Genomic DNA, 23678 nt, shown 5'->3' with positions numbered 1-23678 from the left:
GATTGCTGGTCTGACCTGAGGTGTAATGGAAAAAAATAATTTCTTATTGTCCTCCTCTAAAACCTAGGTGCGTCTTATAGGGCAAAAAGTACGGTAAGTAGTTTTCCCACAGCCTGAGCTGAGCTCTGGCAGAATAGTTAGGTGCTTAATACAAAGCTTTGTAGCCATGTATGTTGGTGTAGAAACTTTCCTTTCTCTAGATGCACTCTAGTGGAAAACCGCATGTTATATCAGAGCTGGCTATAAACATTATATTTATGTTGCAGTATAAGCCCCCTTCCGTCTGATGTACGGTACCTATATGGAGGACTTCTGATGACAAATGTCAGGGGAAAGAAGGATTCTTTTTTTCTTGGGCAGATTAGCCACCCACCATAGTCGTCTGGCATCCACCTTTTCCCCTCACCCATTCTGAATCATGCATATGTTCAGGAGAGATAGACATGATCCAAATGACCATTCGGCCAACAGTTTTCTCATGTGTTGTTAGCTTTATGGTACTGGGTATAAATAAATCATTTGGTAGATCTCTGAATGTTGATATATTTGATATAATGTTGATATATTTGTTGATATATTTTACACAGAGGGCAGCAGTAGCATGCTGACAGGTTCCGCTCAAAGTAAATAACACTGACTAAAACCTTATACACACATCAGTGTTCTGTCTTTGGAGCCACACCTGGTTTTGCCTCAAAATCACTGACTGTATGAATGAGGCATAAGACAATGTTTTTGTGTACCACAGTCTACCCATTCCATTTATTACTTAGAAGACCTGCCTTTGAACTCTTCTAGTTCTAATTTAACTGGGTTGCCCTTATTGATGACCTATCCTAAGGAGTTGGGGAGATCCAGACACTTTGAAGATTTCCTTATTATTTTAACTAGGCACTAATCTATTGAATTTGATCTGCAACATGTAAATCAAGTCCAATAGTTAACATGAAATTGGTGACCTATCCTCAGGATAGGTCATCAGTTTCAGATTGGTGGAGGTGTAGTTACGGTTGTTCAGTCCATTTAAGTGAATGAGATAGAGAGCTGTACGTACCCTGTACCACCGCTACAGTGTAAAACAGTGTGCATGTGAACATTGCAGCTCTCACTTTAGTGCCGCATCCCCTTCAAATAGCTGATTGGCAGGGGTGCTGTAAGTCGGACCTCCTCCAATCGGAAACTGAGGATAGGTCATCAGTATCACAAAACAGGAATACCCATTTAACATCAGAATCCTCACAGTTTCTTGCTTCTATATACTTTTGCCATGCTGGACGTGGATCTATAGTACAAAATATGGCCATTTTTAGATACTTTACCAGGGCCAACTTTTATTATATCTTAACACAATCAATGGCTCACAGGCCTTTCCATTCTGAGAACGTTGAGCTGCGCCCTATCCCATACCACGCAACAGTCATGCCCCCTTAGGGCTCTTTCACACTTGCGTTCTTTTCTTCCGGCATAGAGTTCCGTCGTCGGGGCTCTATGCCGGAAGAATCCTGATCAGGATTATCCTAATGCATTCTGAATGGAGAGAAATCCGTTCAGGATGCATCAGGATATCTTCAGTTCCGGACCGGAACGTTTTTTGGCTGGAGAAAATACTGCAGCATGCTGCGCTTTTTGCTCCGGCCAAAAATCCTGAACACTTGCCGCAAGGCCGGATCCGGAATTAATGCCCATTGAAAGGCATTAATCCGGATCCGGCCTTAAGCTAAACGTCGTTTCGGCGCATTACCGGATCCGACGTTTAGCTTTTTCTGAATTGTTACCATGGCTGCCGGGACGCTAAAGTGTAGTGGGGAGCGGGGGAGCAGTATATTTACCGTCCGTGCGGCTCCCCGGGCGTTCCAGAGTGACGTCAGGGCGCCCCACGCTCATGGATGACGTGATCACATGGACACGTCATCCATGCGCATGGGGCGCTCTGACGTCATTCTGGAGCGCCCCGGAAGCCGCACGGACTGTAAGTATACTGCTCCCCCGCTCCCCACTACTACTATGGCAGCCAGGACTTTAATAGCGTCCTGGGTGCCATAGTAACACTGAACGCATTTTGAAGACGGATCCGTCTTCAAATGCTTTCAGTTCACTTGCGTTTTTACGGATCCGGCATGTAATTCCGGCAAATGGAGTACACGCCGGATCCGGACAACGCAAGTGTGAAAGAGGCCTAACTCATGCACAGGCTACTTTCACGCTAGCGTTTTTTTTTTTCGGCATAGAGTTCCGTCCTAGGGGCTCTATACCGGAAAATAACTGATCAGTTTTATCCCCATGCATTCTGAATGGAGAGCAATCTGTTCAGGATGCATCAGGATGTCTTCAGTTCAGTCTTTTTGACTGATCAGGACAGAGATAAAACGGCAGCATACTACGGTTTTATCTCCGGCCAAAAAAACTGAACACTTGCCTGAATGCCGGATCCGGCATTTTTTTTCCATAGTAATATATTAGTGCTGGATCCGGCATTCAAAATACTGGAATGCCGGGACTGTCCTTCTGGTCTGCGCATGCGCAGACCGCAAAAAAGGTGAAAAAAATAAATGCCGGATCCGTTTTTCCAGATGACATTAGAAAGACTGATCTGGCATTTCAATACATTTGTAAGGGTACTTTCACACTTGCGTTTTTCTTTTCCGGCATAGAGTTCCGTCACAGGGGCTCTATACCGGAAAAGAACTGATTCTGCATTCTGAATGGAGAGTAAGGCCTCTTTCACACTTGCGTTCTCCGGATCCATTGTGCACTCCATTTGCCGGAGGTGCCCGCCGGATCCGTAACAACGCAAGTGAGCTGAAAGCATTTGAAGACGGATCCGTCTTCAAAATGCGTTCAGTGTTACTATGGCACCCAGGACGCTATTAAAGTCCTGGCTGCCATAGTAGTAGTGGGGAGCGGGGGAGCAGTATACTTACCGTCCGTGCGGCTCCCGGGGCGCTCCAGAATGACGTCACGTCGCCCCATGCGCATGGATGACGTGATCCATGCGATCACGTCATCCATGCACGTGGGGCGCCCTGACGTCACTCTGAAGCGCCCCGGGAGCCGCACGGACGCGGTAAGTATATGGCTCCCCACTACACTTTACCATGGCAAACAGGACTTTAGCATCCTGGAAGCCATGGTAACCATTCAGAAAAAGCTAAACGTCGGATCCGGTAATGCGCCAAAACGAAGTTTAGCTTAAGGCCGGATCCGGATTAATGCCTTTCAATGGGCATTAATTCCGGATCCGGCCTTGCGGCAAGTGTTCAGGATTTTTGGCCGGAGCAAAAAGCGCAGCATGCTGCGGTATTTTCTCCAGCCAAAAAACGTTCCGTTTCGGAACTGAAGGCATCCTGATGCATCCTGAACGGATTTCTCTCCATTCAGAATGCATGGGGATAATCCTGATCAGGATTCTTTCGGCATAGAGCCCCGACGACGGAACTCTATGCCGGAACACAACAACGCAAGTGTGAAAGAGCCCTAATCCTTTCAGTTTGCATCAGGATGTCTTCAGTTCAGTCGTTTTGACTGATCAGGCGAAAGAGAAAACCGCAGCATGCTACGGTTTTATCTCTGGAGAAAAAAACTGAAGACTTGCCTGAATGCCGGATCCGGCATTTTTTTCCCATAACAATGTATTAGTGCCGGATCTGGTATCCAGAATACCGGAATGCCGGTCTGCGCATGCGCAGACTGGAAAAAAGGTGAAAAAATAAATGCCGGATCCGTTTTGCCGGATGACACCGGAAAGACGGATCCGGCATTTCAATGCATTTTTTTAGACTGATCAGGCATTTTTAAGACTAATCAGAATCCTGATCAGTCTTACAAATGGCATCAGTTGGCATACGTCTTGCCTGATCCTGCAGGCAGTTCCGGCGACGGAACTGCTTGCCGGATCTCTCTGCCGCAAGTGTGAAAGTACCCTAAGACGGATCAGGATCTTGATCAGTCTTACAAATGCCATCAGTTGGCATACGTTTTGACGGATCCGGATCACTCTGCCGCAAATGTGAAAGTACCCTTAACCATGGGATTAATGTATTCCAGTTATCATGTTCCACATACATTTAAAGGTATACCAAAAAAGTCAGTTTTCTTGAGCTAAGCGCATAAGAAATACATTAGTAATGAAGTGAGTCAGATTTCAAAACAAGAATTGCTTCATAAAAAAAAAAAAAAAAGATGATCGCACTATGTATATTGGGGACATGCGAAGCACTATTTTTAAATATTGGGTTCTTTTACAACATGATAAAAAATATGGCAGACTTTTTAAAAGAAATCTACTTTTGCATGTCGCTGAGGTAAAACTATAGGTAATATATTGGGATATATTAAAACTAAAAAGAAAAATAGACAAAGCTATCTACTACAAAAAGAGGTACATTTTCATGTCTATCTTGTATGAATTGTAATTCTATCCAAAAAGGAGATGTAATAAATCACCCAAGACAAGGTTACGCTATTCCTATGTACCACTTTGCTATATGTTTGACTAAAAATGTCATTTATGTCATGTGTTACATAGGATAAACCAAGAGAGAGATACGATTAAACGAACATAGATCAACCTAAAAATATATATTGGATCCCCCAAAAAAAAAGAAAGTAAAAAAGATGAAAGAAATAAAAATAAACTGAATGAAATCACATTACTACAGAATTGTTACGAAATGGGACATAAGTGGAATAAATTGAAATGGACTATACTGGAATATGTTAATCCAGGAGTAAAACAGGAAGATAAATCAAAACTATTGCAATACAAAACAAGATGGATTACTAAAACGGAAAGACTAAAACCAAGGGGACTAAATGAAGTTTGTAACTTCAGAGTGTTCTTATAAGTCAGTGTCTATGTAACTATGTTTTTATATTATTATCTTTTTAACATGAATGTATAAATAATGATGTAATTAATAAGATGTACTTAAAGGGCATAGTTGCATCCCATGGTTACGCATGAGTAAGGGGGCGTGAACTCAGAAACATCACGCTGTATGGGATAGAACTCAGCTCAGGGTTCTCAGAATAGAAAGGCCTGTGAGCCATTGATTGTGTGAAGATATAATAAGTTTGAAAGTACGAATCGGTTTTTTTTGGAGAGTGAGTACTCTCACCAAGATTTGTTTATTGTTATATGGCTAACTAGATTATACTGGACTTCCATTTATAATTTAAACCACGGTGCATTTCCAGATCCGTTGTGTGATGGATACCGTTGGTGTCTGACAAACCCCATTGACCTGTAAATGGGTGTGTTGAATTCTGTAATTTTGAGGTTAAGAATAGCATATTGGCCCACAGTGTTAGTTGTGTAAAAATAAAATTTATAAAATATATTGATTTTAATTAGAAAGATGAACAAGAAGAAAGTGAATGTGATGATGAAGAGAGTGAGGAGAGTGGAGGGAGTGCTTCAGAGTCTGATTCAGAGCCTGAAGAAAAAGGTGAGAAAAGAACTATGATATGGTTGATTTTTGTGGATGTCTGATGAAAGTGCTAAGATTGTTCTTTTAAAACCTTAGGTTCAGTTGGTGGTGATCTAGCTGATTTGACCTGTGAGATTGAAATTAAGCAACGCCTCATTGAAGAGCTGGAACAAAGTCAGCGTCGACTCCAGACACTCAAACTTCAATATGAGGAGAAGCTTCAGCAGCTTCAGAGCCGAATTCGAGACACACAACTTGAGAGGGATCGAGTGCTTCGGGAGCTTAGTATGGATATTTTCCAAACCCCTACATATCTCCATTGATATTCTGTTACTTGGAAACCATGTTTATGTAAACTTGTACAGTGCTTTTATTTATTTTTTATTATAGACGACAACCCACAGTCATTCTTTTTGACCATTTCATTACATACTGCCATATTTGATTTATGCCAGATACATATCAAGGCAATTGATCCTACAGGCTCTATGGAGTGTTATACAGAAGAGAAAGCTAATAGAATTCGCGCTGATTATGAAAAGCGATTGCGGGAGATGAACAGGGACCTGCAGAAGCTACAATTAGCTCAGAGGGAGCATGCACGTCTTCTCAAGAATCAGTCGCGCTATGAGCGAGAATTACGCAAGCTACAGGGAGAACTTAATGACATGAAAAAAGCCAAGGTATGTTACAAGAATTAGGTGGACAAAAGGGTGTCATTTAAATGTTTTAAACAAAATGCTGTTGATTATTTTTGCACATTTTAGATTCAAACTGTCTTCCAGTAAAAAGAATCTAATGATATGAGATAGATACATCAGAAGATATGAAAATATGCCACATTTTTAACAAAGGGCTATTTATTAGAATGCCAGTTTGCTTAGCATGTTGTAATTTTTTCAGTAATAGAAATACATGGTCTGTGGCAAAGCTACAATGACAATTCATTGATAGTGATGGCAATGGTGATGTGTCATCAGACACAGTTATATAGAGAGAACAGCAAGATTATTGTCTGAAATCAGAACTCTCTTTTCACTATAGCAACCAAAGTCCAGCTTTCATTTTTCAACAGAAGAATAGGATATGAAAGCTTTGCTTTGATTGGTTGCTGTGGGGCAAAAAGACAGTTTTCTTTTAGACAGTTTCATAAATGTTCCTAATTGACTTTATTTTATGTTATTTTATGCCTACAGTGGTTATTGTTTACCCAGTAAAACAGCTTTAACAATGGGCACAACATAGACATGTGAATTGATACATTTAAATCAATTGGTTCATCAAAACAGAATTCTTGGGCAGTGAGGGGCTGGCTCTGCTGCTTAAGAGGCTCCTCCTCCCCTTTAATTGACAGGCCCGATCATGCCGTCTGGCTCTGTCAATCTTGTGTGTCGTGGTTCCAAGTAGCAGCACAAGCACACAGTGCAGATGACAACTGTTTTTGCATCGCTACACTTCTGAGTACCCATGCACAGTCGCCATCTGCACTACTCCAATAGCGGCAGCAGTCTCAGCACTTACACCACTACTCTGCAACCGGAGCAGAGATGCTGACTCTGTAGCAGGGTATTCACAATCAGGATCTACGCTGCGCCGGCAGTAGAGCCTCTGCACTTGCACTGCTACTTGGAACAATGGCATAGGCATGAGATTGACAAGGCCAGGTGAGAGGTCTGTCCATGTTACTCATGAAGTCTGTTTTGATGAACACACAGATAAGAGTGTTTACAGTTGCAGTAGTTCTCTTATAGCTGTGCTATAACTTTAATCAGCCATGCACTTGCGTAAATCATTTTTATTGCATATAACAGCACGAGGAGCTTCTTGTCTCTGATGTGCTTAGTTGTGTGCCAGGATGCATGTTGGTTCTTTAAAGATGGTGCATGCTCCTCTTACACAGCAGACCCCTGAAGCTAATGTCTCACATTTAATCCCTCAGATGCCTTGATCAGTTGTGGTCAGGCTTTTCTCTGGGAGTGCTGCCTTCCTGGGCCCCGAATAGCTACCCTGCATGGAGAATGGAGAAGCTGTTTGTTCTTTGTGGTAACCTTGAGCCTTCTGAAGGCTCATAGACTACCAGAGCAATAATTCCTATAAAGCCCTGCCTGTGGCAGGGCTCTATAAGGACATGGCGAATCGCCCATAGATTGCGATCTAATGATCACATGTTCAAGTCCTCTAAAGGGAGTTAATATAATTAGAGAGTCTGCCACAGGCAGATTCTCCACTCCATTGGAACTAGTGTATGGTAGCCGTGTGCCACTCTTGGGGATAGAGGCTGCTGCACATCGTGCTCCCAGTCTTTATGGCTATGGCGCCCGCATTTTTAAATGCCTGACCGCCGACGTAAATTCCCATTGGGCTGTCGAGAAGGGGTTAATATGCCATTTTTTCCTGCACAATGTACATAATAACAAAACCACAAAAGCAGGGGCATAATTGGTGCCTTTTCTTTATCTTGCTTCACAAAAAGTGAAATAAAAAGCAATCAAAAGTTGTATGTACCCCAAAAGAGAACCAATGATAATGTTAAGTTAAGTTACATCCAAATTTATGCCATTTTCATACCCAGTAAAACTCCAGTAATAAGACGTGTGGTGTGAGTCTCAGATGGCACCAGCTGGGCACAACATATTGGGCAATGAAATGCCATATTTATGGAAAAATTGCAATTTTAATTTTGCACAATCCGCAGTGCACTAATTCCTTCAAAATACCTGTGGAATCAGGATGTTCACTCCACCCCTTAATAAATACATTGAGGGGCTGTGTTTCCAAAATTGAGTCACTTTATTATTTCACCCCAGAGCCTCTACAGTTGTCATCACAAGCTGCGTGAATCACCTCATTGGGCCTCAAAATGTGCATAGTGTTCTCTTACTCCTGAGCCGTGTTGTATGTCCAGGGAAGAATTAAAGGGACACTGACAGGCCGTTAGAGCATATAAAGTGACATATATTCTTCTATTGGTCTTAATATGATAAATTAAACTATACCATTATCACCCCTCACTGCCTTTCCGTTACTTATAAAAAGTGTTTTTATCAAAATGCAAATGACCTTACTTTGCGCCCAAGGGGCTGTCCCTCATTCAGTGCTGTGCCCAGCCGTGCCCCAACTGCCGTCTCCTAGTGCCGCCCAGCTCATTAGTATTCACTGCACTGGGCGGCTTTTTTTTCTCCCAACGCGGCGAAATCCTGCGCATGCCCAGTACTATCTTCTACTGGAGCTGGAGGGTGCCGGGGACCTTATCCGGCGCAAATTCAAACTCGTTGATCAACCGTCCGAAGTTGATCAGCGCTGGGGTGTGCGATGCGCTAAAGTGGCCGGACGCTAAGAGTGCCGGCCACAGTCAGCGTACACAGAAAAATTAAAATAAAAATGCTTGCGCCCCAAAAAAAGTTGTGGGGGGGAGGAGGGGGACAAGCTGCAGCACACCTGGGGGGGTCTAGGGTCAGGGTTAAAAGCATGGGTTGGAAAGTGGGCGGGGTTTCAGCAAATCAAGCGCGCAATATCTCGGAAACCAAAGCGACGCAAACGTTCATTTTTGCGGCACAAACGCAGCACAAACAAATTTTTAAAATTTAAAAACATGGGGTGGAAAGTGGGCGGGGTTTCAGCAAATCAAGCGCACAATATCTTGGAAACCAAAGCGGCACAAACGTTAATTTTTGCAGCACAAACACAGCACAAACGAATGCTGTATTTCTTTTGGACATTTAAGAACATAGGGGGGAAAGTGGGCGGGGTTTCAGCAAATCAAGCGAGCAATATCTCGGAAACCAAAGCGGCGCAAACGTTCATTTTTGCGGCACAAACGCAGCAGAAACGAATGGTGTATTTCTTTTTAACATTTAAGAACATAGGGTGGAAAGTGGGCGGGGCTTCATAAAAATCTAACGCACAATATATCAGGAACCGGACCGGCACAAACGTTCATTTTTACGGCACAAACCAGCACAAACGCAGCACAAACGAATGGTATATATCTTTTTGAAATTTAAAAACATGGGGTGCCAACTTCACACAGGTGAGAGAAACTCCTATAATGTGGAAACAGTGTTACGTGATCGCTGTTCGTGCAAACACATGACCGCAATATAGACTAGATCTGTGAAGGCAGAGATGGAGGGCGCTCTATCTATGAAGAATGCGCTGAGCACGTGATAGCTTCCCTAACCTTCGCTGCGCTATGCTTATGCTTTACTGGTGGGAGAAGAGGATGGGGGTAGAGCAATTGGCAGAGTGTCTGAGTCCAGGCAGTATTGCCATGGAGACTATAGACGCAAGGATGCTTTGAGAAAGTTAGGTGTACATCTATGTTCTTGGAATTTTGTTGGAATGGGAGGGGGAAAATAAATAGTAGAGGGGAAGTAGCCAGGGAGTGGTTTGAAGCTAAAATGACGATGAAAAGATACATAAATTAGAAAAAAAATACATAAATTAAAAAGAAAAACCCACGTACTATATACCGGATATTACTGGGAAAGAGCGGATGCCTGAATATTGTATGGTGTGCGCTACAAAATGGGCAAATCGGGTTGGAAATTAAATGAAGGGTATTACATATGTAGTTTATATATAATGGACAAAATCATAATAGGGAATAGAGGATACATGAATGATATATTTTGTGCGTTATCCATTATTCATGGGTCCTCTTATCTATATATCCTCATAGAATTAAAAACATACATTTAAACACTTATTATTAGGTGCTCATAAATTAGAATATGGTGGAATAGAAGTGTATGAGGAATGTGTTTTTTGGCACTTTTTTACTCCTACTCGAATACATTGTATGTGTTGTAACGGATCCCCTTCCGTTAATGGACGCTTCCTAGCTTGCGCCAAGGACCACAAGCACCGCACTGGACACCACAACCACCGCAGACTCCACAACCGCCAAAGCTTAACTGGAGCTGCGCCGTCTTCCTTCCACCCTGAATGAACCTCCAGCATTCAGGACCGTGTGGGAAAGATCTCTCCTCCAGCAGAGGGTATCTGGGACAAGAAGGAAGAGATTAAAGCTCCAGGGAATATGCAGAGCATAGCAATCCCCAGCGTGATACAGCAATTCCCTCCAATAATGAGACGAGGCTTCGTTTGGAAGGGTTAGATAAACATGAACACTTTATTGAGGGCTACCCGCCCGTATTTATGCAGGTCCCCATCTGGTGTACATGCCCCTAGGGGACCAGAAGGAGGACTGTGACACAGGACAGATACGTAGCACTCAGGATACACAGACACAACATATCCCCACAATGCATCATGGTTTCCTCCTCTCTGCCCTGGAGACACCCGAAGAGCAATTCAATTCTCTCAGGACAAAGGGAAATCACCAATACACATGTGGGAACAACAGGACAGGAATCACCACCCAACACACAATGTCACACCCTCACAGCAAACAGACATTTAACCTATTCCCAGATAGCTCAAGTTTGAGGGCATATCATTAGGTGAATGCCACTCAGAGTACACAAATACAATAAAATTAGCTATCTGGGTGCCATTTTGTTTAATCCATACGGATGGGTCTGTCACAAATTCCAACCGCGTTCGGTCCTATTAACAGTCCAGACATGCGGCATAGTTCTGTTACACTGTTCTTGAAGGGTAATATGTCCCGGGGCCATAGTCGTAGGGCAGGAGGCTAGCCATAAGTTTTCTACAATGCCCAGTGGCAAATGGCAGTTTGTCACACATCTGCCCTTTGGGGGGAAGACTAACCAGGCACCTGACCTTCTGTCGGTCAGTGCCTCCGTTAGTCGATCCACCAACCCACGGTAACCAAATGCCCGAGTAGCCCACCCACAACAAACAGGTACAAGGGTGACCCACCCACAAGAAACAGTTACCGCACCTGGGTATTTTGCTGTGGGGACTTGAGGGAGGGCAGAGGCCGACTGCACTCTGCCCAGCTGCCAGCTCTTCTGCTGGGGTGCTGAGACCATAGTCCGGCTCAGTAGCCAGAGGAACATGGGAGTCAGTAGGGGTAAACATCGCCTCTGTTAACCCTGAGGCCACGTTAGGAGTTAACTGGGGAGGGGGATTTGTACTTACCCCCTCCTCCTGTTGTCCTGGTGAGGGTAGTGGGGGATCTGGACAGGCTGTCCAGCATCCCGGTTGGTCAGGCGCAGAGACCACGGTCCCATCTGGGCGATTGGTGTCTCCCCTTGTTATGGTAAGCTGCCGCTGAGGAGAGAGGGTGCTGCGCTCCTCTCCATGAAACACAGGCTGCCGCTGGGGAGGAAGGACGACACCTTCAGCTCCCTGGGGTACACACTGCCGCTGGGGGGGTAGGAGGGCACCTTCAGCTCCCTGTAACACACACTGCCGCTGGGGAGGAAGGACGACACCTTCATCTCCCTGGGGTTCACACTGCCGCTGGGGGGGAAGGATGACACCTTCGGCCCCCTGGGGTACACACTGCCGCTGGGGAGGAAGGAGGGCACCTTCATCTCCCTGTAACACACACTGCCGCTGGGGAGGCAGGACGACATCTTCAGCTCCCTGGGGTTCACACTGCCGCTGGGGGGGGAAGGATGACACCTTCGGCCCCCTGGGGTACACACTGCCGCTGGGGGGAAGGACGACACCTTCGGCCCCCTGGGGTACACACTGCCGCTGGGGGGGGAAGGACGACACCTTCGGCCCCCTGTAACTCACGCTTTTGCTGGGGCGCAGGGACGGAATACTTCGCTATCTCTGCCCGATATTCTGCTTCCTTCTGCAGATACTCCGCCAGTTCTCTCCTCACTTTCGGTACAAGTTCCTCTGTTAGGTGGGGTCCGTAGATAGCCAACCACCTCTTCAGTATAGCATCAAACCATACGTGACTATACCAATATTCCAGTTTTGCTTGGTGTTCCCAGGATGCTGCTTCTCGCACTAGGGAAGCCATCCCACCGCTCGCCACCAATGTAACGGATCCCCTTCCGTTAATGGACGCTTCCTAGCTTGCGCCGAGGACCACAAGCACCGCACTGGACACCACAACCACCGCAGACTCCACAACCGCCGTAGCTTAACTGGAGCCGCGCCGTCTTCCTTCCACCCTGAATGAACCTCCAGCATTCAGGACCGTGTGGGAAAGATCTCTCCTCCAGGAGAGGGTATCCGGGACGAGAAGGAAGAGATTAAAGCTCCAGGGAATATGCAGAGCATAGCAATCCCCAGCGTGATACAGCAATTCCCTCCAATAACGAGACGAGGCTTCGTTTTGAAGGGTTAGAAAAACATGAACACTTTATTGAGGGCTAACCGCCCGTATTTATGCAGGTCCCCATCTGGTGTACACGCCCCTAGGGGACCAGAAGGAGGACTGTGACACAGGACAGATACGTAGCACTCAGGATACACAGACACAACACATCCCCACAATGCATCATGGTTTCCTCCTCTCTGGCCTGGAGACACCCGAAGAGCAATTCAATTCTCTCAGGACAAAGGGAAATCACCAATACACATGTGGGAACAACAGGACAGGAATCACCACCCAACACACAATGTCACACCCTCACAGCAAACACAGACATTTAACCTATTCCCAGATAGCTCAAGTCTGAGGGCATATCATTAGGTGAATGCCGCTCAGAGTACACAAATACAATAAAATTAGCTATCTGGGTGCCATTTTGTTTAATCCATACGGATGGGTCTATCACAAATTGCAAACGCTTTCGGTCCTATTAACAGTCCAGACATGCAGCATAGTTCTGTTACACTGTTCTTGAAGGGTAATATGTCCCGGGGTCATAGTCGTAGGGCAGGAGGCTAGCCATAAGTTTTCTACAATGCCCAGTGGAAAATGGCAGTTTGTCACATGTGTAATTGATTGATAGGTTTGAATGACCAGGGTATTTGTTACTAGTGACCTGATATGTAGATTTATGAACGTATGAGGCCTACAGGTTAATTTCAAAGGCCTCATTCAGGCCATATGGGTTTAGACTTCTTAGTTTGAAAATCCAGTACATCTCTCTTCTCCTGAGATACTGGATATCATTTCTTTGGTGAGTTGGGATATGCTCAATTCGAGTAATCGTTAAACCCTTTCAGCTCCATGGTAGTTTGTGGTGTGTCTTGACACACTGTTTTAGAAATTGTTTTCTTATATTGGACCTGTGCTTATTGACTCTATTCCGTAGGGTCTGTATGGCCCGTCCCACATATATTAGATTGCATGGGCATTCTAGTATCTAGATGATATTAGTGCAGTTTTCTGCACTCATTTCGTCCCCTTTCCAGATGAAGATCAAATAGTCTATATAACGCCTGTAGAAGATTATATTATCATTCCAGGAGTGTGATTTATATATTAATAATTCCTCTAAGGCCCCCATAAAGAGATTTGCGAAGCTTGGCGCAAATCTCGTTCCCATAGCGGTCCCACGTATTTGTTTGTAGATGTTATGTTGGAATTTAAACACATTATGGGTGAGGATGAACTGTATTCCGCCGATGATGAAGTTCTTTTGCTCCACAGGAATAGCTGTTTCTTCATTAAAAAAATTTGGATGTACATTTTATTCCCAGCTCATTTGAAATATTGGAGTATAATGCCGAGACATCTAGGGTCAACCACCTATATTCCTCATCTCATTTGATGTCCTTTAGTTGTGTCTGTGGAGTCCCTTAAGTAGGATGTAAGATCAGTCACGTATTTCTGTAGAAATGTATCTATTTAGTGCGACAAGTTGCGGGTGAGAGAGTGCACTCCCGAGATTATTGGCCTTCCTGAGGGATTGTTTAGATCCTTATATATTTTAGGAATATGGTAAAATGTGGAAAGGGTGGAGTCTTTCACCAGGATATATTCTTTTTCTTTTTTCCCTAGTAGATGAGATGCTGATTTTATTAATGCAGCAAATTCCTCTCTATCTTGTGTGGAGGTATCCTCCTGGAGGGGAATGTAGTAATTGGTGTCGGATAGGATCCTCAATGCTTCTCTAATATAGTCATCTCTGTTTTGTATGACTATACCCCCTCCTTTGGTCGGTGTTGTGAATCATAATATTTTTATTTGTCTGGAGTGTTTTAAGGGCAGTTTTTTCATATGGTTTAAGATTGACCTCGTCATTAATATGACGGAATTCTTCAGATACTACTGTGTAGAAGGTGTCTAAAAAGTTCCCTTTATGGTGAGTCGGATAGAAATTGGACAGCGGTTTCAGTCCTGATGGTATAAATTCTGGGGTATCCTCATCCCTTTGGATGGGGGGGCAATGGTTCCTTGGGTTTCCTTGGGTTTCATTCCGCTTTCAGTTTAAGTATTTCAAAATGTCGTTTTATTGTTAATTTTCTTACAAAATGATTAAGGTCCAAAAAAGTCAAAAGTCATCTATCTTTGAGGATGGACAAAAAGAGAGGCCTTTCGATAGTAGGGAAATCTCGTTCTTAGTAAGCGTATGACTGGATAGATTAAAGATACCTGCAGTTTTAGTTTGCTTTCACTGGGGTCTCTGTTCTTGTTTTTTTTTTGCTGCCGATGCCCCCCCTATGTCCTCTTCTACATTTTTTCTTTTTCCTGGTTTTTAGTTTAATTGATGAAAAAATTGGGTGATAGTGGTCATTTTTGGACTTTTTAAGATCGGGTACGTTGTGGTGGGAGTTATTAGACGTGGTAGCTCTAAAAAAGACACCGAAGTGCAAGGATCAGTGTTGAGATGTTCCATTTCATTTACTAGACTATGGTCAGTGGTATTGTACAGTCACCGTTGCTCGTGATCCCTCACTAGGGCGATGATTGGTGACTGATGCTGCTGGTTACTGTATTTATTTAGTCCTAGTCCGATGTGGGCTGTTCCTCTGGGCGGAGTGTGATTCTGACCGTCAATGAGGGGATCTTCTTCCAGATCGGACACAATGGAAGGTACAGGGGAAGTGAGTTTGGATTCAAGAGGGGAGAGGGTGAATAGTAAATTGGGTTGGGGGTAGATTAAGATCTCTGAATCGAAGATGGAAGCAGGGTTTTTACATGACGTTTGATTCATGTGACATCAGGTTATTTTGGCTATGATCTCTGGATCAAAGATGGAGGCAAGGTTTTAATTCTTGGGACAAGGGTAATTTTTATAATGTAATGGTAAAATAGTGGGAAATTCCAAGTCAGATGTTATAGTAGGAATATTAGTTTCATTGCATGGATTCCATGAGTGCTGTGATTTTGAAATGATCGGTGTGTTCATGGTGCTTTTTGGGGATTGATTATATATTGCTTGTTGTGGTTTATCACTGATTCGGAGGTTCTGATTTTATTATTTTAATTTTTTATAAACAATTTTATTGATTTTTAGACTATAAATCAATGGTTAGAATACAAATACAGTTCAGAGAGTATCCGTTATTTCCTGGCACAGCAGGGTATACAACATTATTGATCGGTGACAGAATATGCATAAAAGCAGTACAAGCATAAAAGGCAATTAGTATATAGTAAAACATTAATTCAATATCCATTTAATATCAAATGTGACATAAATCGCCTGAGGGGGAGGGAGGTCAGTTATTTTCTATTTAAGAAAGCAGGTATGAAGAAGGGAGGTTCTAGGGTGTACATAAAGTCAGGAGAAGTTTCTATATTACTTCCAGGCGGACCAGGTAGAAAGAAAACTCTTTCTGGTTCCCAATTCCCAATTAGAAATTTCCTCAAGACTGAAGATTTGGTCTACTCTGTTTCTCCATTGTTCAATGGAGGGAGTTTCAGAAGACCGCCAATTAGTGGGGATCAAGAGGCGAGCAGCTGATAACAGATAGGGTAGTAATCTATTTGGTTTGTCAAATTTTGACATACCTAGAGATAAAAGGGCAATTTCAGGTGTGCAGGGGGTATCTGAATTACAAATGTCATTGCTTATTTGGAAGATCTGTCTCCACCAAAGCGACAGAGGGGGGCAGCTCCATCAAATGTGCATAAAAGTGCCCTTTTCTGAACCATATCTCCAGCATCTTTCAGGAACGTCGGGGTACAGGAGAGCTATTTTATCAGGGGTTTTGTACCATCTGGACAAAATTTTATATCCGTTCTCCTGCACCCGGACGCACCTAGAGAGTTTATGAGGATTGATTAGCAGTGCATTAATTTCTTTGTCTGAAAATTGTTTATTTAAGTCCTTCTCCCAATGACCTATGAAGGCGGGTTTAACCCTTGTGGGGGGCTGGTTTAGCTTTTTGTAGAGAAAGAAGATCAGTTTAGGGGGGTAGCAGGTAGTGGACAAAAGGTTCTCAAACCAACTAGGGGTGTGGTTCTTGGGCGCAGACCTAGTATGTATAAGTAACGCATCTCTAAGAAGTTTAAGAGTGAGAAAACTAGAGGGATGGATGTTGAAAGAGGAGGCCAGCTCTAGCTCAGAAGGAACACAGCCCTCTCTGTCTAGAAGTTCCGTTATAGGGGTGGATGATGTTTTGAGTTGTGGAGGGGTTGAAGATCTAACCTCTTTAGGGGCTAGGGAGTATAGATCTCTGATTTGTAGGAGGGGAGAGAGAGGGAAAAGATCTTTATGCATGGAAGAAAACCAATTCCATACTTTAATGGTAGAGCGTATCAAGGGGTTGGACATTCGAGGAAGGGGTGTAAGGGGTTTGCCTGATAACAAAAGAGGTTTAAGGGGGGAATTGAAGTTAGCATTCTCAATATGGAGCCAAATTTTATGGGGGGGGGGGAAGGATCCATTCGATTGCTCTACAAAGGTGGATGGCCTTCATGTATAACTCAGGGTCAGGCAGACCAATGCCCCCCAAGCGTTTAGGTTTGATAAGGGTGGAGAGTGAGATTCTAGACTTTTTCCCTTCCCACAAGAACTGACGTATGAGTGTGTTTAGCTTTCTGAAAAAAAAAATGGGGAATTGTGATGGGAAGAACCTGGAGGAGGTAAGTAAGCCTAGGGATGACCAATGACATCACAATATTTTTCCTGCCAAACCAGGAGAGGTAATGTCCTTCCAATGAGTCCAATTGAGCGGCGATAGATTGTAAAAGGGGAATATAATTCAATTGGAAGAGATCGGGTAGGTGAGTGTTAATTTTAATTCCCAAATATGTTATAAGTTGGGCAGTCCAATTAAATGGAGAGTTTGATTGGAGTATTTTGATGGTCGAAGGGGATAGTCCAGTGTGTAGGATTTGTGATTTATGCGAGTTGATTTTAAAGTTGGATAGTGAGCTAAAGGTGTTTAGTAGTAGGAGTATCGTGGGCATGGAGGTGATGGGGTTGGTGGTAAGAATTAGGAGGTCATCAGCAAAGGCGGCAAATTTACATTCTTGGGACCCAATTTTTAATCCTTGGATGGAGTTTTCCTGTCTGAGGGCTTGCATGAGAGTTTCCATGATTAAGACAAAGATGAGGGGGGAGAGGGGACAACCTTGACGGGTTCCATTCTTAATCTGAAAATTGGAGGATATATGGTTGTTCACTAGAACCGAGGCGGAAGCATTGTTGTACATTGCAAAAATAGCATAAATATATGGGGCAGGGAAGTTAAATTTGAGTAGGGTAAGTTTGATGTAGGACCAATCAATACTGTCGAAAGCTTTTTCCGCGTCAGTGACTAGGAGGACCAGAGGTAAATTTTTGTTTGAGGCATAGTAAAGGGCATCTAAGATTTTGGTAGTATTATCTTTTCCTTCTCGCCCTTTAGCAAACCCCACCTGGTCAGGATGGATCAGGTCAGGGAGAATAGATTGTATTCTGGATGCGAGCATTGTATTCTGGATGCGAGAGTTTTAAGTCAATATTTAGAAGGGAAATGGGACGATAGTTGGCACATATAGTGGGATCTTTTCCCTCTTTGGGAATAATTGTAATCACTGCTCTCGTCATGTCTGAGGAAAGGGGGCAATTTTGTAGGGCTTGGTTACAAACACGAAGTAGATAAGGAAGGTTGAGTAGTAGCTAGTTGGAAGAAGGATTTGGGGCTTAGGTTTGCCTCTGTGTTAGATTGGGGAGCAGTGGGGGGGGTAAATTATAAAGGTCTTTATAGAAGAGACGGAATTGTTCAGCAATGGCCTCAGGAGAATAAAGTTTATGACCTTGGACTGATTTGATTGAGGTTACATATCTGGCGTTTTTTCTTCTTTTAATACGGTTCATCATAAATTTCAAGGCTTTATTGCCATGTGCGTAAAATTTATGTTGGGAAGAGAGGTAGTACTTGGCGGTTTTTCTGTTTAGTACATTTTTAAGCTCGGATCTAAGAGCCGAGAGATCAGATAACTGTTGAGGGTCAAGGGATTGTTTATGTAACATTTCTAGTGTGTGTATGCGGTCTAATAAGGAGGAAAATTGTTTGTCAGCTAGTTTCTTTAAGTGGGAGCATTTGCTTATAAAATGGACTCGGATGAATGCTTTATGGGCATCCGAAAGAACTTGAGGGGAGACATCAGGGGAGTCATTAGTCTTAAAGTATTGTTCTAGGAGGGAAGTGAAATTAATTATATGGCGATCGTCGCTCAATATGGACTCATTAAGTCTCCAACTGGAGGGCTTACCCGAACCAGGTTGTAGATGGAAGGAGGCAAAAAATCGGAGAGTGGTCTGAAATGGTGATGCTTCCAATCTGAGGGTCTGAGGACTGATGCAGGAAGTCTTTGGGCACGAATATATAGTCAATCCTACTATATGAATGACCTGGAGCAGAGTAAAAAGTGTAATCAATAGCAGAAGGGTTCATACATCCCCATATATCTATTAGTCCCATTACATGAAATTTGGCTTTGAGTTTTTTCAAGAGTTTAACTGATATAGGAGACTTTTTAGATGATGTATCTGTGGTAGGGTTTAGAGCAATATTTAGGTCTCCTGCCAGGATTAGTATACCTTCCCTGATGGATTCTACCAAAGAAAGGACCTCCAGAAACCATGGGACCTGATCATAGTTAGGGGAATAAATATTCACAAGGGTGAACATCTTATGGCCAATAAGCCCTTTAAGGATAATATATCTTCCCTCTGTGTCTGAAATATGGGAGGAATACTGGAAAGGGAAGTTTTTTCTAAAGCCAATACTGACTCCGCTAGAGGCTGCACCATCAGAACTGCTATGAAACCACTCAGGGAATCTAAAGTGGAGAGGTCTGGAAATTTCCCTTGTTTATAGTGGGTTTCCTGGAGGAAAATTACTGAGCAGTTTTCCTTCCATAGGAGAGAAAGGATCTGGGATCTTTTAGAGGGTGATCTAAGTCCCTTCACATTGAAGGATGAAAGTTTGAAGTCTGTCATAAGAGATTAAATAGGGGGTGAAGGGAGGAGTAAATGTTGTTATGCTTGTCTCGCTTAATAGCAGGAGGGTGAAAGTGATAGGCAGCGCCGAGTGGAGTCAGGGCCCAATATGTCACATCTTTAAAGCCATATATATGGTACAGTAATACTCTTTGACTGTAACATAATAACAAAAGACAAAAACTGAAAATAAAACAATAACTTAACCAGAGTCGCGTTAAGGCAACCAACAGTGAGGTCATTTGTGAGGAGCTCTAGGCTTCATGAAGGAGGGGGGGTAAAGAGGGTATCACCCCAAGTAGAATGACCTGCTATGGGATGAAAGTAGTTACAGTGATGAGACCAACCAGATGTTACAGGGGACAAAGGGAGGGGGGGGGGAAGAGGGAGAGAGTATTTGGTCAGAGATATCATTTAGCTATAACAGACACATGTTATCTTTTAGGCATTACGCGGTGGACCAGGCAATACTTTTGGGAGTAAGAAGGCTGTTTCTTCTCTTCGCCCGTTGTTGCTTTGGGGTGCCGGCTTTCTCCTCGGCTTTCTCCCAGGGGGTCATCCTCGGTAGGTCTGGCAGAGATGTTATATCTGAAACAGTGTCCCAGCAGGCGATATCCAAAGGCGGAATGTCTGTGGATGAAAATAATTCTTGGAGATCTTCGTATGAGGAGATCCTGACGAATTTCCCGGAGTAGTTGAATGAAAGGCCAAAGGGGAAGGTCCATCTATAAGGGATCCGTTTTCCACGAAGGTGATCAGTAAGAGGTTTAAGCATTTTCCTCTTTTGGAGGGTAACCGGGGCTAAATCCTGGTATATTGAAATAGGGTTATCTCTGAAAGAGACGTTGTTTGATGATGTTGCAGCCGTAAGGATTTTTTTCTTGTCTACGAAATTCAAAAAGCAACAGATAATGTCCCTGGGCGGCTCATTACTTTTCGGTTTTGGTCTGAGAGCTCTGTGGGCTCTCTCGATTATTAGGCCTGAGGAATCTTCGCCTCCTTGAAGGGAGGATGCAATATATTTGATCGCAGGTATGATTTCTTCATTAGCCCCCGATTCAGGTATACCTCTAAATCGCTGCGATTTTCTTGGTTCTCCATGTTCACATACAGGGTGTTAATATGTGTCTGGCAGATGGAGAGAGATTGAGCGTAGCTGCCTGAGTAGTTTTCAGCGTTTCAACTCTGTGACCCATATGTTGAATTTCCTGGGTCAGGACAGATATTTCCTGCTTCAGCGGGAGTAAGGCTTCAGCTAGTGCTTGTTTTATGAACCTTCTGGATACAGGCAAGGCTCGGGGAGATCCTATGTCGCCCGCATCACTTTCCCCCTCAGACTGACCTTCTTCTCCGCCGTCAGGAGCGCGGTCGTTCAGTGGCGCCATTTTGGAATCTTTAGCTCCTGGGCCTGCGGCTTGTTTTTTGAGAAATTTGGCCATCCCCGCTTTCGGGTTTATAGATTTGGGAACGGCGCCCGGTTCAAGGGGTCTTTGTCCCCCGATTTTGACCATGGTTCGGGTCTCTTGTGCTTGCGTATGCTAGAATCCCAGCAGGTCTGTGTGCGGAGCTCAGCAAGAAGCGGCCATTCAGCTCCGGCGCTAGCTCCGCCTCCGATTATATATATATTTTTTATTTATGTATTTTTTTCTAATTTATGTATCTTTTCATCGTCATTTTAGCCTCAAAGCCACTCCCTGGTAACTTCCCCTTCCCCTCTACTATTTATTTCCCCCCTCCCATTCCAACAAAATTCCAAGAACATAGATGTACACCTAACTCTCTCAAAGCATCCTTGCGTCTATACTGCCTGGACTCAGACACTCTGCCAATTGCTCCACCCCCATCCCCTTCTCCCACCAGTAAAGCATAAGCATAGCGCAGCAAAGGTTAGGGAAGCTATCACGTGCTCAGTGCATTCTTCATAGATACAGGACCCTCTATCCCTGCCTTCACAGATCGAGTCTATATTGCAGTCACGTGTTTGCATGAACAGCGATCACGTGACACCGATTCAACATGATAGGAGTTTCCCTCCCATGCATTACGGGCCCCCCCTAAGCCCGTCCCACTCACCCTATGATCGTTCTTGTCTAACTACATCCTCTTCTTTGTATAATAACGGTCATGTGTCTCAACACAAGACACATGACCCGATTATGCTGTCACATGACCAAGGTCCTTTGCCTAGACCAAAGGTCCTTTTGAATCTATAATAAATACCCCGAAAATTTATATTTCACTACGAAAAAACATGAGAACAAGTTCTTTTGTATATTTTATTTCACTATATATATATACACTCACCTAAAGAATTATTAGGAACACCATACTAATACGGTGTTGGACGGTATTTGCCTTCAGAACTGCCTTAATTCTACGTGGCATTGATTCAACAAGGTGCTGATAGCATTCTTTAGAAATGTTGGCCCATATTGATAGGATAGCATCTTGCAGTTGATGGAGATTTGAGGGATGCACATCCAGGGCATGAAGCTCCCCGTTCCACCACATCCCAAAGATGCTCTATTGGGTTGAGATCTGGTGACTGTGGGGGGCCATTTTAGTACAGTGAACTTATTGTCATGTTCAAGAAACCAATTTGAAATGATTTGAGCTTTGTGACATGGTGCATTATCCTGCTGGAAGTAGCCATCAGAGGCTGGATACATGTTCTCATTCTGTTTACGCCAAATTCGGACTCTACCATTTGAATGTCTCAACAGAAATCGAGACTCATCAGACCAGGCAACATTTTTCCAGTCTTCAACAGTCCAATTTTGGTGAGCTCGTGAAAAATGTAGCCTCTTTTTTCCTATTTGTAGTTGAGATGAGTGGTACCCGGTGGGGTCTTCTGCTGTTGTAGCCCATCCGCCTCAAGGTTGTGCGTGTTGTGGCTTCACAAATGCTTTGCTGCATACTTAGGTTGTAACGAGTGGTTATTTCAGTCAACGTTGCTCTTCTATCAGCTTGAATCAGTCGGCCCATTCCCCTCTGACCTCTAGCATCCACAAGGCATTTTTGCCCACAGGACTGCCGCATACTGGATGTTTTTTCCCTTTTCACATCATTCTTTGTAAACCCTAGAAATGGTTGTGTGTGAAAATCCCAGTAACTGAGCAGATTGTGAAATACTCAGACCGGCCCGTCTGGCACCAACAACCATGCCACGCTCAAAATTGCTTAAATCACCTTTCTTTCCCATTCTGACATTCAGTTTGGAGTTCAGGAGATTGTCTTGACCAGGACCACACCCCTAAATGCATTGAAGCAACTGCCATGTGATTGGTTGACTAGATAATTGCATTAATGAGAAATAGAACAGGTGTTCCTAATAATTTTTTAGGTGAGTGTATGTCCTTATGTACCCCATGTTTATATGTAATTGTTTTTAACCTGAGGAAGGGTATCTTAATTCCCCAAAATGCGTTGTTTTTATTAAATACCTATTTAATTGGAATAAAAAGATTTATTGAGTTTTGAGTGTTTTGGAGCAAAAAGCAGAATTTCTTCTTTCCTTCAAACAGAAGTTTATGACCACTTAGGGGATATTGTTGTAATCAGGAAGAAATTACCAGTAAGTAACAAAATTGGGGTGCTCCTGTTACCACAACTGAAAATGAAAAATCTGGGGCTAAAGCTACATTTTATTGGAAGAAATGAAATTTTTCATTTTCACAGCCAAGTGTTTCTAAATTAGTTGAAAAAACTGTGGGGTCAATGTACTCACTACACCCCTAAATTCCTTGAGGAGTGTAGTTTCCAAAATGGGTTTACTTTTTGGGGGGTTCCACTATAGGGGTACCTCAAGATCTCTTCAAATGTGATATGGCACCCAAAAAACCTTCCTGGCAAAATCTGCACTACAAAAAAACCATATGGTGCTACTTCCCTTCTAAGCATTGTGGTGTGCCCATACAGCAGTTTATGATCATATATGAGGTGTTTCCTTAAACTGCAGAATCAGGGAAATAAATATTGAGATTTGTTTTTGCTGTTGCTTCTTTTTTTTTATAATTTTTTTTTA

The 23678-nt window shown here is 43.5% G+C and overlaps 1 protein-coding gene across 1 annotated transcript in view; it reads left to right on the top strand.

Moving 5' to 3' along the window:
* KIF21B (kinesin family member 21B) overlaps window positions 1-23678 on the top strand; it is a 1425990-nt gene that overhangs the window by 408498 nt on the left and 993814 nt on the right. Inside the window, exons 16-18 of the mRNA XM_040424150.1 lie at window positions 5413-5447; window positions 5505-5714; window positions 5913-6112. Of these exons, the coding sequence (XP_040280084.1) occupies window positions 5413-5447; window positions 5505-5714; window positions 5913-6112 (445 nt within the window). The remainder of the gene's footprint in view (window positions 1-5412; window positions 5448-5504; window positions 5715-5912; window positions 6113-23678) is intronic.

Source organism: Bufo bufo, chromosome 3 (genome assembly GCF_905171765.1).
Source record: "Bufo bufo chromosome 3, aBufBuf1.1, whole genome shotgun sequence".
In the NCBI taxonomy this organism is placed as follows: Eukaryota; Metazoa; Chordata; class Amphibia; order Anura; family Bufonidae; genus Bufo; species Bufo bufo.
The sequence above is the reverse complement of the archived record's forward strand: the minus strand, read 5'-3'. Positions and strand labels throughout refer to the sequence as shown.